Below are 14,353 nucleotides of genomic sequence, written 5' to 3'. Positions count from 1 at the left end.
AGTAGAGGCGAGTATTGAGTGTGTGGGTGAAAGTGAATATAGAGTGTGTGAGTAAAGGTGAGTACTGAGTGTGTTGGAGGAGGTGAGTTCTGACAGTGAGGGTGGGGTTGAGTACTGAGTGTGTGGGTGGAGGTGAGTACTGTGTGTATGGGTGGCAGTGAGTGCAATGTGTGTGGGAGGTGAGTACTGAGTGTGTAGGAGGAGGTGAGTACTGAGTGTGTGGGAGGAGGTGAGTACTGAGTGTGTGTGGGTAGCTGGTGAGTACTGAGTTTTTAGGTGGCTGGTGAGTACTGAGTGTGTTGGTGGAGGTGAGTTCTGAGTGTGTGGGAGGAGGTGAGTACTGAGTGTGTGGGTGGCGGTGAGTACTGAGTGTGTGGGTGGAGGTGAGTACTGAGTGTGTGGGTGGAGGTGAGTACTGAGTGTGTTTGAGAAGGTGAGTACTGAGTGTGTTTGAGAAGGTGAGTACTGAGTGTGTGGGTGGAGGTGAGAACTGACTGTGTGGGAGAATGTGAGTGCTGAGTGTGTGGGTAGAGGTGAATACTGAGCGTGTGGGAAGAGGTGAGTACTGAGTGTATAGATGGAGGTAAGTAATGAGTGTGCGTGGGTAGATGTGAGAACTGAGTGTGTAGGTGGATGTGAGTTCTGAGTATGTGGGTGGAGGTGAGTACTGAGTGGGTGCGTGAAGGTGAGTTCCTGAGTGTGCGGGAGGAAGTGAGTACTGAGTGTCTGTGAGGAAGTGAGTAATGAGTGTGTGGGTGGTGGTGAGTACTGAGTGTGTGGGTGGAGGTGAGTAATGAGTGTGTGTGGGTGGATGTGAGAACTGAATGTGTGGCTGCATGTGAGCACTGAGTGTGTAAATGGAGGTGAGTACTGAGTGGGTGCGTGAAGGTGAGTACCTGTGTGTGTGTGGGAGGACGTGAGTACTGAGTGTGTGGGAGGAGGTGAGTACTGAGTGTGTGAGGGAAGGTGAGTAGTGAGTGTGTGGGTGGAGGTGGGTACTGAGTATGAGGGAAGAGGTGAGTACTGAGTGTGTAGGTGGAGGTAAATACTGAGTGTGTGCGTGGAGAAGAGTACTGAGTGTGTTGGTGGACGTTAGTACTGAGTGTGTGGGAGAAAGTGAGTACTGAGTGTATGGGTGGAGGTGAGTACTGATTGTTTAATGGATGTGAGTACTGAGTGTGTAGGTGGAGGTTAGTACTGAGTGTGTGGGTGGATGTGAGAAATGAGTGTGTGGGTGGATATGAGTTCTGAGAGTGTAGGTGGAGGTGAGTACTGAGTGGGTGCGTGAAGATGATTACCTGAGTGTGTGGGATGAAGTGAGTTCTGAGTTTGTGAGAAGCTGGTGGGTTCTTAGTGTTTGGGAGGAGGTGAGTACTGAGTGAATGGGAGGAGGTGAGTACTGAGTGTGCCGGTGAAGGTGAGTACCTGAAAGTGTGGTGTGGATGTAAGTACTGAGAGTGATGCAGGACGTGAGTTCTGAGTGTGTGGGAGGAGGTGACAACTGAGTGTGTAGGTGAAGGTGAGTACTGAGTGTGTGGGAGGAGGTGAGTACAGAGTGTGTTGGTTGAGGTGAATACTGAGTGTGTTGGTGAAGGTGAGTACTAAGCGTGTGGGTGGCGGTGAGTACTCAGTGTGTGGGGAGGAGGTGAGTACTGAGTGAATGGGTGGATGTGAGTACTGAGTGTGTTGGTGGAGGAATGTACTGAGTGTATGAGTGAATGTGAGTTCTGAGTGTGTAAGTAGAGGTGAGTATTGAGTGTGTGGGTGAAAGTGAATATAGAGTGTGTGGGTAAAGGTGATTACTGAGTGAGTGGGAGGAAGTGAGTTCTGAGAGTGTGGGTGGAGGTGAGTACTGACTGTGAGGGTGGAGTTGAGTACTGAGTTTGTGGGTGAAGGTGAGTACTGTATGTATGGGTGGCGATGAGAGTAGTGTGTGTGGGAGGTGTGTACTGAGTGTGTAGTAGGAGGTGAGTACTGAGTGTGTGGGTGGAGGTGAGTATTGTGTGTGTGGGAGGAGGTGAGTACTGAGTGTGTGTTGGTAGCTGGTGAGTACTGAGTGTTTGGTTGGCTGGTGAGTACTGAGTGTGTGAGTGAAGGTGAGTATTGTGTGTGTGGGAGGAGGTGAGTACTGAGTGTGTGGGTGGAGGAGAGTACTGAGTGAGTTTGACAAGGTGAGTACTGAGTGTGTGGGTGTAGGTGAGAACTGACTGTGTGGGAGAATGTGAGTGCTGAGTGTGTGGGTAGAGGTGAATACTGAGCGTGTGGGAAGAGAGAACTACTGAGCGTGTGGGTGGAGGTGAGTACGGAGTGTGTAAGTGGAGGTGAGTAATGAGTATACTCACCTAGTTGTACTCGCCTAGTTGTGCTTGCGGGGGTTGAGCTCTGGCTCTTTGGTCCCGCCTCTCAACCGTCAATCAACCGGTGTACAGGTTCCTGAGCCTATTGAACTCTATCATATTTACACTTGAAACTATGTCTGGAGTCAGCCTCCACCACATTACTTCCTAATGCATTCCATTTGTCAACCACTCTGACACTAAAAAAGTTCTTTCTAATATGTATGTGGCTCATTTGGTCACTCAGTTTCCACCTGTGTCCCCTAGTGCGTGTGCCCTTGTGTTAAATAGCCTGTCTTTATCAACCCTGTCGATTCCTTTGAGAATCTTGAATGTGGTGATCATGTCCTCCATAACTCTTCTGTCTTCCAACGAAGTGAGGTTTAATTCCCGTAGTCTCTCCTCGTAGCTCATACCTCTATGCTCGGGTATTCGTCTGGTGACAAACCTTTGAACCTTTTCCAGTTTAGTCTGATGCTTGACTAGATATGGACTCCATGCTGGGGCTGCATACTCCTGGATTGGTCTGACATATGTGGTATATAATGTTCTGAAAGATTCCTTACATAAGTTCCTAAAGGCCGTTCTTATGTTATCCAACCTGGCATATGCTGCAGATGTTATCCTCTTGATATGTGCTGCAGGGGACAAGTCTGGCGTGATATCAACCCCCAGGTCTTTTTCTTTCTCTGATCATGAAGTATTTCATCTCTCAAATGATACCTTGTATCTGGTCTCCTGCTTCCTACCCCTATCTTCATTATATTACAATTGATTGGATTAAACTCTAACAGCCATTTGTTCGACCGTGTGTGTGGGTGGATGTGCGAACTGAATGTGTGGGTGGATGTGGGTACTGAGTGTGTAGGTGGAGGTGAGTACTGACTGGGTGCGTGAAGGTGAGTACCTGTGTGTGTGGGAGGAGGTGAGTACTGAGTGTGTGAGTGAAGGTGAGTAGTTAGTGTGTGGGTGGAGGTGAGTACTGAGTATGAGGGAAGAGGTGAGTACTGAGTGTGTAGGTGGAGGTGAGTTCTGTGTGTGTGGGTGGAGGTGAATACTGAGTGTGTTGGTGGAGGTGAATACTGAGTGTGTGGGAGAAAGTGAGTACTGAGTGTATGGGAGGAGGTGAGTACTGAGTGTGTAGGTGGAGGTTAGTACTGAGTATGTGAGTGAAGGTGAGAACTGAGTGTGTAGCTGGAGGTGAGAACTGAGTGGGTGTGTGAAGGTGAATAACTGAGTGTGTGGGAGAAGGTGAGTATTGAGTGTGTGAGAAGCTGGTAGGTTCTGAGTGTTTGGGAGGAGGTGAGTACTGAGTGAATGGGAGGAGGTGAGTTCTGAGTTAATGGGAGGAAGTAAGTACTGAGTGTGCGGGTGAAGGTGAGTACCTGAGTGTCTGGGGTGGATGTAAGTACTGAGTGTGTTGCAGGAGGTGAGTTCTGAGTGTTTTGGAGATGAAAACTGAGTGTGTAGGTGAAGGTGAGTACTGAGTGTGTGGGAGGAGGTGAGTACTGAGTGTGTGGGTTGAGGTGAGTACTAGGTATGTGGGTTGAAGTGAGTACTAAGTGTATGGGGGGAGGTGAATACTGAGTGTGTGGGTTGAAGTGAGTACTGAGTGCGTGGGTGGAGGTGAGTACTGAGTGTGTGGGTTGCGGTTAGTACTGAGTGTGTGGGGAGGAGGTGAGTATTGAGTATGTGTGGGTGGATGTTTGTACTGAGTGGGTTGGTGGAGGAATGTACTGAGTGTATGAGTGAATGTGGGTTCTGTGTGTGTAAGTGGAGGTGAGTATTGAGTGTGTAGGTGAACATGAATATAGAGTGTGGGTAAAGGTGAGTACTGAGTGTGTGGGAGGAGGTGAGTTCTGAGAGTGTGGGTAGAGGTGAGTACTGACTGTGAGGGTGGAGTTGAGTACTGAATGTATGGGTGAAGGTGAGTACTGTGTCTATGGGTGGCGGTGAGTGCAGTGTGTGTGGGAGGTGAGTATTGAGTGTGTAGGAGGAGGTGAGTACTGAGAGTGTGTGGGTAGCTGGTGAGTACTGAGTGTTTGGGTGGCTGGTGAGTACTGAGTGTGTGGGTGAAGGTGAGTACTGTGTGTGTGTGGAAGGAGGTGACTACTGTGTGTGTGGGTGGAGGAGAGTACTGAGTTTGTTTGAGAAGGTGAGTACTGAGTGTGTGAGTGGAGATGAGAACTGAGTGTGTGGGAGAATGTGAGTGCTGAGTGTGTGGGTAGAGGTGAATACTGAGCGTGAGGGAAGAGGTGAGTACTGAGTGTGTGTGGGTGGATGTGAGAACTGAGTGTTTGGGTGGCGGTGAGTACAGAGTATGAGGGAAGAGGTGAGTATTGAGTGTGTAGGTGGAGGTGAGTACTGAGTACTCCCCTAGTTTTACTCGCCTAGTTGTGTTTGCGGGGGTTGAGCTCTGGCTCTTTGGTCCCGCCTCTCAACCGTCAATCAGTAGGTGAACAGATTCCTGAGCCTATTGGGCTCTATCATATCTACACTTGAAACTGTGTATGGAGTCAGCCTCCACCACATCACTTCCTAATGCATTCCATTTGTCAACCACTCTGACACTAAAAAAGTTCTTTCTAATATTTCTGTGGCTCATTTTGGCACTCAGTTTCCACCTGTGTCCCCTAGTGCGTGTTCCCCTTGTGTTAAATAGCCTGTCTTTATCAACCCTGTCGATTCCTTTGAGAATCTTGAATGTGGTGATCATGTCCTCCATAACTCTTCTGTCTTCCAACGAAGTGAGGTTTAATTCCCGTAGTCTCTCCTCGTAGCTCATACCTCTATGCTCGGGTATTCGTCTGGTGACAAACCTTTGAACCTTTTCCAGTTTAGCCTTATCCTTGACTAGATATGGACTCCATGTTGGGGGCTGCATACTCCAGGACTGGCCTGACATATGTTGTATACAAAGTTCTGAATGATTCTTTACACAAGTTTCTGAATGCCGTTCGTATGTTGGCCAGCCTGGCATATGCCGCTGATGTTATCCGCTTGATATGTGCTGCAGGAGACAGGTCTGGCGTGATATCAACCCCCAAGTCTTGTTCTTTCTCTGACTCTTGAAGAATTTCCTCTCCCAGATGATACCTTGTATCTGGCCTCCTGCTCCCTACTCCTATCTTCATTACATTACATTTGGTTGGGTTAAACTCTAACAACCATTTGTTCGACCATTCCTTTAGCTTGTCTAGGTCTTCTTGAAGCCTCAAACTGTCCTCATCTTTTTTAATCCTTCTCATAATTTTGGCATCGTCCGCAAACATTGACAGAAATGAATCGATAACCTCCGGGAGATCATTTACATATATTAGAAACAAGATAGGACCGAGTACAGAGTCCTGTGGGACTCCACTGGTGACTTTACGCCAATCGGAGGTCTCACCCCTCACCGTAACTCTCTGCTTCCTATTGCGTAGGTACTCCCTTATACATTGGAGCACCTTACCAGCTACACCTGCCTGTCTCTGCAGCTTATGTACCAGCCTCTTATGCTGTACTGTGTCAAAGGCTTTCCGACAATCCAAGAAAATGAAGTCCGCCCAGCCTTCTCTTTCTTGCTTAATCTTTGTCACTTGGTCGTAGAATTCTATTAAGCCTTTCAGGCAAAATTTACCCTCCCCTGAACCCATGTTGGCGGTTTGTCACGAAGTCCCTTCTCTCCAGGTGTATTACCAGGTTTTTTCTCACGATCTTCTCCATCACCTTGTATGGTATACAAGTCAAGGACACTGGCCTGTAGTTAAGTGCCTCTTGCCTGTCGCCCTTTTTATATATTGGGACCACATTCGCCGTCTTCTATATTTCTGGTAGGGCTCTCGTCTCCAGTGACTTATTATACACTATGGAGAGTGGCAAGCAAAGTGCCTCTGCACAATCTTTCAGTACCCATGGTGAAATCCCGTCTGGACCAACAGCCTTTCTAACATCCAAATGCAGCAGGTGTCTCTTGACCTCCTCTCTCGTAATTTCGAACTCTTCTAAGGCCGCCTGGTTTACCTCCCATTCTCCTAGCACAGTGACCCCACCTTGTTCTTTTGTGAAGACCTCCTGGAACCTCTTGTTGGGTTCTTCACACACCTCTCTGTTATTCTCTGTATAACTGTCCTCGCCTGTTCTAAGTTTCAATACCTGTTCTTTCACTGTTGTTTTCCTTCTGATGTGACTGTGGAGTAGCTTTGGTTCAGTCTTGGCTTTGTTTGCTATATCATTTTCAAAACTTTTCTCTGCTTCTCTTCTCACCCTGACGTACTCATTCCTGGTTCTCTGGTATCTCTCTCTGCTTTCTGGTGTTCTGTTTTTCCGGAAGTTCCTCCACGAACTTTTGTTCAGTTTCTTCGCTTCCATACATGCCCTATTACACCATGGATTCTTCTGTTGCTTCTCGGATTTCTCCCTTTGGGCCGGGATGAACCTGTTTACTGCCTCCTGACACTTTTGGGTAACATAGTCCCTCATACCCTGTACAGACTTATCTCTGAGGTCTGTGTCCCAAGGTATTTCCCTTAGGAAACTTCTCATCTGTTCATAATTCCCCTTTCGGTATGCCAGCCTTTTGATTCCTAGTTCTTTTTTGGGGGAGATAATTCCAAGTTCTACCAGGTACTCAAAGTTCAATATACTGTGATCACTCATTCCCAAGGGCGCTTCCATCTTAACTTCCCTTATATCCCACTCATTTAGGGTAAATATCAAATTAAGCATTGCTGGTTCATCTTCTCCTCTCATTCTTGTTGGTTCCTTGATGTGCTGGCTTAGAAAGTTTCTTGTTGCCACATTCAGCAGCTTAGCTCTCCATGTTTCTGGTCCTCCATGTGGGTCTCTGTTTTCCCAATCTATCTTCCCATGGTTGAAGTCTCTCATAATTAGTAGTCCAGATCCATTCCTTCTAGCAGCAGAAGCTGCTCATTCTATTATGATAATGGTGGCCATGTTGTTTCTATCATATTCCTGTCTGGGTCTTCTGTCATTTGGTGGTGGATTATGTATGACTACAACTATAATTTTTTCCTTCCATTTGTTATGGTACCTCCTATGTAGCCACTGAAACCTTCACAGCCCTGAATAACCATCTCAAAATTCCAGCCTTTTTTTACAAGCAGAGCTACACCACCACCTCTTCCTTCCCTCTCTTTCCTCATAACATAATAGTCCTGTGGGAACACTGCATTTGTTATCGTTGAGTGTGTGGGTGGATGTGAAAAATGAGTGTGTGGGTGGATGTGAGTTCTGAGTGTGAAGGTGGAGGTGAGTACTTAGTGTGTTGGTGGATGTGAGTACTGAGTGGGTGCGTGAAGGTCAATACCTGAGTGTGTGGGAGAAGGAGGGTACTGAGTGTGTGGGGGTGGATGTAAGTACTGAGTGTGTTGCAGGAGGTGAGTTCTGAGTGTGTGGGTTGAGGTGAGTACTGAGTGTGTGGGAGGAGGTGAGTACTAAGTGTGTGGGTTGAGGTGAGTACTGAGTGTGTGAGTTTAAGTGAGTACTAAGTGTGTGGGGGGAGGTGAGTACTGAGTGTGTGGGTTGAGGTGAGTACTGAGTGCGTGGGTGGTGGTGAGTACTGAGTGTGTGGGGTGGGTGAATATGAGTACTGAGAGTGTTGGTGAAGGTGAGTACTGAGTGTGTGGGAGGAGGTGAGTATTGACTGTGTGGTTGGAGGTGAGTACTGAGTGTGTATGTAGAGGTGAGTACTGAGTTTGTGTGTAGAGGTGAGTACTGAGTGAGTACTGAGTGAGTGAGTGGAAGTGAGTACTGAGTGTGTGGGGGTGGCGGTTAGTGCTCAGTGTGTGGGAGGATTTGAGTACGGATGGTGTGGATGGAGGTGAATGCAGAGTGTATGGATGGTTGGTGAGTACTGAGTGTGTGAGTGTATGTGAGTGATGAGTGTGTGGGTGAAGGTGAGTACTGAGTGTGTGAGGGTGGAGGTGAATATAGAGCGTGTGGGTGGAGGTGAGTACTGAGAGTGTGGGTGAAGATGAGTACTGAGTGTGTGCGGAGGAGGTGAGTTCTGAGTGTGTGGGTGGAGGTGAGTTCTGAGTGTGTGGGTGGAAGTGAGTAGTGAGTGTGTGGGTGGCGGTGAGTGCTCAGTGTGTGGGAGGAGGTGAGTACGGAGGGTGTGGGTGGAAGTGAGTATTGAGTGTGTAGGTGGCAGTGAGTTCTGAGTGTGTGGGTGAATGTGAGTATTGAGTGTGTGGCAGGAGGAGAGTACTGAGAGTGTGGGTGGAGGTGAATGCAGAGTGTATGGATGGCTGGTGAGTACTGAGTGTGTGGGTGTATTTGAGTACTGAGTGTGTGCGTGAAGGTGAGTACTGAGTATGTGGGTGAAGGTGAGTACTCAGTGCTTGGGTGAAAGTGAGTACTGAGTGTGTGTGGGAAAAGGTGAGTACCGAGGGTGTGGGTGGAGAAGAGTACTAAGTGTGTGGGTGGAGGTGAGTACGGAGTGTGTGGGTGGCGGTGAGTGCTGTGTATGTGGCAGGTGAGTACTGAGTGTGTGCGTGTAGGTGAGTACTGAGTTTGTGGAAGGCAGTGCGTACTGAGTATGTGGGTGGCAGTGAGTACTGAGTGTGTAGGAGGAGGTGAGTACTGAGTGTCTGGGTGGAGGTGAGTACTGAGTGTGTGGGTGGAGATGAGTACTTAGGATGTGGGTAGAGGTGAGTATTGAGTATGTGGATTGAGGTCAGTACTGAGTGTGTGGATGGATTCAGTACTGAGTGTGTGGATGGATTCAGTACTGAGTGTGTGGGTTGAGGTGAGTATGAGTGTGTGGGTGGAGGTGAGTATGAGTGTGTGGGTGGAGATAAGTACTTAGGATGTGGGTAGAGGTGAGTATTGAGTTTGTGGATTGAGGTCAGTACTGAGTGTGTGGATGGATTCAGTACTGAGTGTGTGGATGGATTCAGTACTGAGTGTGTGGGTTGAGGTGAGTATGAGTGTGTGGGTGGAGGTGAGTATGAGTGTGTGGGTGGAGATGAGTACTAAGGGTGTGGATGGAGGTGAGTATGAGTGTGCGGGTGGAGGTGAGTATGAGTGTGTGGATGGAGTGAGTATGATTGAGTGGCTGAAAGTGAGTTCTGAGTGTGCGGGTGACTTGTGAGTACTGAGGGTGTGGATTGAGTTGAGTATGAGTGTGTGAGTGGAGGTTAGTACTGAGTGTGTGGGTGGCGGTGAGTACTGTTTGTTTGGGAGGAGGTGAGTACAGAGTGTGTGGGTGGCTGGTGAGTACTGAATGTGAGGGTAGAGGTGAGTACTGAGGGTATGGGTGATGGTGAGTTCTGAGAATGTGGGAGGAGATAAGTTCTGAGTGTGTGGGTTAAGGTGAGTACAGAGTGTTTGTGGGAGGAGGTGAGTACTGAGTGTGTGGGTGGAAGTGAGTACTGAGTGTGTCGGTGGAGGTAAATACTGAGTGTGTGGGATGAGGTGAGTGCTGAGTGTGTGGGACTGTGTGCTGAGCGTGCAATTTGAGGTGAGTACTGAGTGTGTGAGTGGCTGGTGAGTACTGATGGCGTGGGTGGAGGTGAGTTCTGAGTGTGTAGGTTGAGGTGAGTACTGAGTGTTTGGGTTGAGGTGAGTACTGAGTGAGCTGGAGGAGGGGAGTACTGAGTGTGTGGATGGGGGTGAGTACTGAGTGTGTGTGTAGAGGTGAGTACTGATTGTATGGATTGAGGTGAGTACTGAGTGTGTGGGTGAATTGAGTGCTGAGTGTGTGGGTGAAGGTGAGTAATGAGGGTATCGGTGGATTTGAGTGCTGTGTGTTTGGGTTGAGGTGAGTACTGAGTGTTTTGGGTTGCGGTGAGTACTGAGTGTGTGGGTGGCTGTTGAGTACTAAGAGTGTGGGTTGAGGTGAGTGCTGAGGGTGTGTGTGGAAGTGAGTACTGAGTGTGTGGGAGGAGGTGAGTACTGAGTGTGTGTTTATGGGTGAGTACTGAGTGTGTTGGTGGAAGTGAGCTCTGAGTGTGTGGGTGGAGTTGAGTACTGAGGGTGTGGGTAGAGCTTAGTACTGAGTGTGTGGGTGGCGTATGAGTACTGAGTGTGCGGGAGGAGGTGAGTACTGAGTGTGTTGGTGGCTGGTGAGTACTGAGTTTGTTGGTGGAAGTAAGTACTGAGGGTGTGGGGTGGAAGTGAGTACTGAGGGTGTGGGTAGAGGTGATTACTGATTGTATGGATTGAGGTGAGTACTGAGTGTGTGGGTGAAGGTGAGTACTGAGTGTGTAGGTAGCGGTGAGTACTGAAATTGTTGGTGGATGTGAGTACTGAGAATGTTGGTGGAGGTGAGTATTGAGTGTGTGGGTAGAGGTGAGTACTGAGGGTGTGGGTGGAGGTGAGTACTGAGTGTGTGGGTGGATTGAGTACTGAGTGTGTGGGTGAAGGTGAGTACTGAGTGTGAGAATGAAGGTGAGTACTAAGTGTGAGGGTGGAGATGATTATTGAGTGTATGGATTGAGGTGAGTACTGAGGGTGTGGATGGAGGTGAGTACTGAGTATATTGGTGGAGGTGAGTACTGAGTGTCATGGCGTAAGTGAGTACTGAGTATGTGGGTGGAGGTGAGTACTGAGTGTGTAGTTAGCGGGGAGTTCTGAGTGTGTTGGTGGATGTGAGTACTGAGAATGTTGGTGGAGGTGAGTATTGAGTGTGTGGATGGAGGTGAGTACTGAGTGTGTGGATGGAGGTGAGTATTGAGTGTGTGGATGGAGGTGAGTACTGAGTGTGTGGATGGAGGTGAGTACTGAGTATATTGGTGGAGGTGAGTACTGAGTGTCATGGCGTAAGTGAGTACTGAGTATGTGGGTGGAGGTGAGTACTGAGTGTGTAGTTAGCGGGGAGTTCTGAGTGTGTTGGTGGATGTGAGTACTGAGAATGTTGGTGGAGGTGAGTGCTGATTGTATGGTTGAATGAGAAAATCATCTTCCGAAAACACTAATATGCACTTTACCACAATTCCTAAGTTAATTTTGAAAACCTTATTACTAGCCAACACACTTGTACAGTGGTGTAGTGTTAACCTCTGTCACTAGAGTCCACACGTGTACCTGTGTGGTTTTATTTAGTTAGTGATAAATCAATATTTTTTCTTAAATTTTGTTTTAGTCAACAAGCAACGCACGTTCGTTATTGCTATGCGAGGAAAACAACTAGGAATATAACTTACCACATGTTATTGTTCAAAGACTGAGCATATTTTCAACGGGGCAGGAAATACTGAGTATGGCAACCTGGGCCACCAGCACGCAGGGTCCACTCTCCACTGGGGGCCCAACCCTCACACCAACATGTACCCCAAGACTCACAAAACTTAGTAAGTGTCTCACCCAACAGAAACTTAGTTAGTGCCTCACCCAACGGAAACTTAGTAAGTGCCCACCCAACGGAAACTTACTAAGTGCCTCACCCAACGGAAACTTAGTAAGTGCCTCACGCAACGGAAACTTACTAAGTACCTCACCCAACGGAAACTTAGTAAGTGCCTCACCCAACGGAAACTTAGTAAGTGCCTCACCCAACGGAAACTTACTAAGTACCTCACCCAACGGAAACTTAGTAAGTGCCTCACCCAACGGAAACTTACTAAGTACCTCACCCAACGGAAACTTAGTAAGTGTCTCACCCAACGGAAACTTAGTAAGTGCCTCACCCAACATTTGAACCACTTCCCTGCCGGCACTCGAATGGTAATCTTGGGTATAGCATTTTATCATAGCATTTTATGCCCCAAATAATGAGGTGTTTTGATAAAATGCTATGCCCAAGATTCCCAACCGAGTGCAGGCGGGGAAGTGGTTCAAATAGCTTCGGCTATCACTTACTATATTTTTCTATATCACAAATAGGAAGGGAGAAAAAAATATTGAAGTAGGTGTGAAAATTATTCCAAAATGGTCAAAAACGATTATTAAACACAAGTGTCAAGTGAAATCATATCTATGACTCTTTGCTATCACAATAGCATACATTAAAGAAATATTATAATTAGTTTTATTAGAAAAAAAATTAAGTTAATTTTTTTTTTTTTTTTTTTTTTTTGCTTTTTTTTTATCGGACGATTTGCATGAAACTTATACACCTGACTGCACATAAGACTATCTGTATGGGTATTAATTTTGGAGAAAACTGGTTAATGTCAACCTCAGCCACAGATGGCAGCACCTTAGACTTTACTATTTTCTAATGTATTTTCAACTAACATAAACGTTTGGATAACTTTTACAGTTTTTATTCAATATATATGAAACTTACACCTTATATGTAAAGTGTATGTCTCTAAACATTCAAGTTATCGTTTGGTCCTAAGTTCATTTATTGATTTTATAATAGCAATAAACATGACATATTTGCATAATTTTTTTGGGGGGAAATTTGACTATTTGTATTAGGAAAACCAAAGATGTTTTGGGCACTCCATAACTTACGAACCTTTATTATATGCTAATGTATCAGAAAAGTGTCACACAATAATTATATCTGAAAGGTGTGTTGTTTTATTCAAACTTGAAAATGTGTAAAATTCGTTAAAAAAAATAGTTCTCCCTTTCTATTTACGCTGCAGTACTGAAACTTGGAACAATTGCAGCGCTTTTCATATACAACTAGGGAAAAAATATTGGTTGACATTGAACAACTTTTCCAAAACCCAAGTAATGCCCCCTTAAATTAAGCTTTTCTTCGAGGACTACCTCAATGGCGTTCGAGCCATATATATATATATATATATATATATATATATATATATATATATATATATATATATATATATATATATATATATATATATATATCAATATCTCACTCGCATTAACACCCAGGATCATGTCTTCTCAGCTCTGCCAATGATGGATCATTTGGCTACAACTTCCATACATGGAGGCTGGACTGGACCAAGGACAACATGAAGTGAGTTCCAATGTTTACAATCATTAATTCAATTACTCAGTTTCCAAGTGTTGCCAAGCATAAGTGGTGTATTTGTGTGTTTGTAAATAAGTTGAGTTTTTTTACTCTAAGTATGCAATTGTGTGGTATATATATATATATATATGCGTGTCTATGCACAGTAACTACAGTGAAGAGGTTTGCAGGTATGTTGAGCTATACAGCAAGAGTTTTGTATGAGGAACCTGGCTAGTTCTCTCAAATGCACCTTTCTTGCTGGTTGTGACAAACATAACTCTTGAAGATGCAGTCAAGATCAGCGGGGTATATGAACAATAGCTCAACTTAGGCAAGAAGCCTTGTATCTTTTTATGCCAGACTCATCTCGCGAGGCACCTTTGAATAGGCACAATGCTCTATACCATTCAACTGTCACTGGGTCTTTACTTCTAATTAATGTATTAAGGAAAGATCTTCTCACTGGCGTCTACGGTGTAACAAAATTATAATTACCTCAGGTTCTACGTTGATGGCCAACTCCAGCTGACAGTGGACCCGGGCAACAACTTCTGGGACTTGAGTGGCCTGGGCAGTTCCCAAAACAACCCATGGAGAGATGGCAATAAGATGGCACCTTTCGACCAAAAGGTGGGCATCAATGATTTTCTCGATTTTAATTTTAACCCTTTCTTTCTGTGAATTTTTCGAGTCACAAGCTGATCAAAATAACCCCGGTTGTTGCATCAGGTCGGTCAAAGATTGCCTTGTTCTCTGCCTAAAGTTGGTAAACACTGCTCCGTCTGCTGCTCAATGTAAGTCAAAACATTTTTAGTCTCCTGCTGGTCAAAACTGAACCATTTGCTGCCTATAGTTGGTCAACACGGCAACAAATGTTGCATGTGTCTCATCAGAGGCTCATTTCCTGTGTCAACTTAGCAAAAACTGTCATAATACTTAGGTAGCGACATACATCAGTTTATTTACATATAATTTGAGTGCACAAAATTACAAGGGCAAGTTGAGGTAAACTAACAAAGCTCTCTAGTCTCTGTCCTCCTGACTTTCATCTCGTCAAACGTTTCCGTGTTATTTGCCCTTCTCTTCCACATAGGGAAGAGAAGTGGTAAAAATCCCCTGGCTCAATGGTCAA

General features: G+C 46.1%; 1 protein-coding gene across 1 annotated transcript in view; it reads left to right on the top strand.

Moving 5' to 3' along the window:
* Positions 1-13,917, top strand: part of LOC138349616 (beta-1,3-glucan-binding protein-like) — a 44,656-nt gene extending 30,739 nt beyond the window's left edge. Inside the window, exons 7-9 of the mRNA XM_069307710.1 lie at positions 11,530-11,632; positions 13,153-13,224; positions 13,722-13,917. Coding sequence (XP_069163811.1) covers positions 11,530-11,632; positions 13,153-13,224; positions 13,722-13,902 — 356 coding nt within the window. The 3' untranslated portion in view covers positions 13,903-13,917. The remainder of the gene's footprint in view (positions 1-11,529; positions 11,633-13,152; positions 13,225-13,721) is intronic.
* The last annotated feature ends 436 nt before the right edge of the window (positions 13,918-14,353 follow it).

Source organism: Procambarus clarkii, chromosome 60, assembly GCF_040958095.1.
Source record: "Procambarus clarkii isolate CNS0578487 chromosome 60, FALCON_Pclarkii_2.0, whole genome shotgun sequence".
NCBI classification, from domain to species: domain Eukaryota; kingdom Metazoa; phylum Arthropoda; class Malacostraca; order Decapoda; family Cambaridae; genus Procambarus; species Procambarus clarkii.
This window is presented reverse-complemented; position numbering and strand designations above follow the sequence as displayed.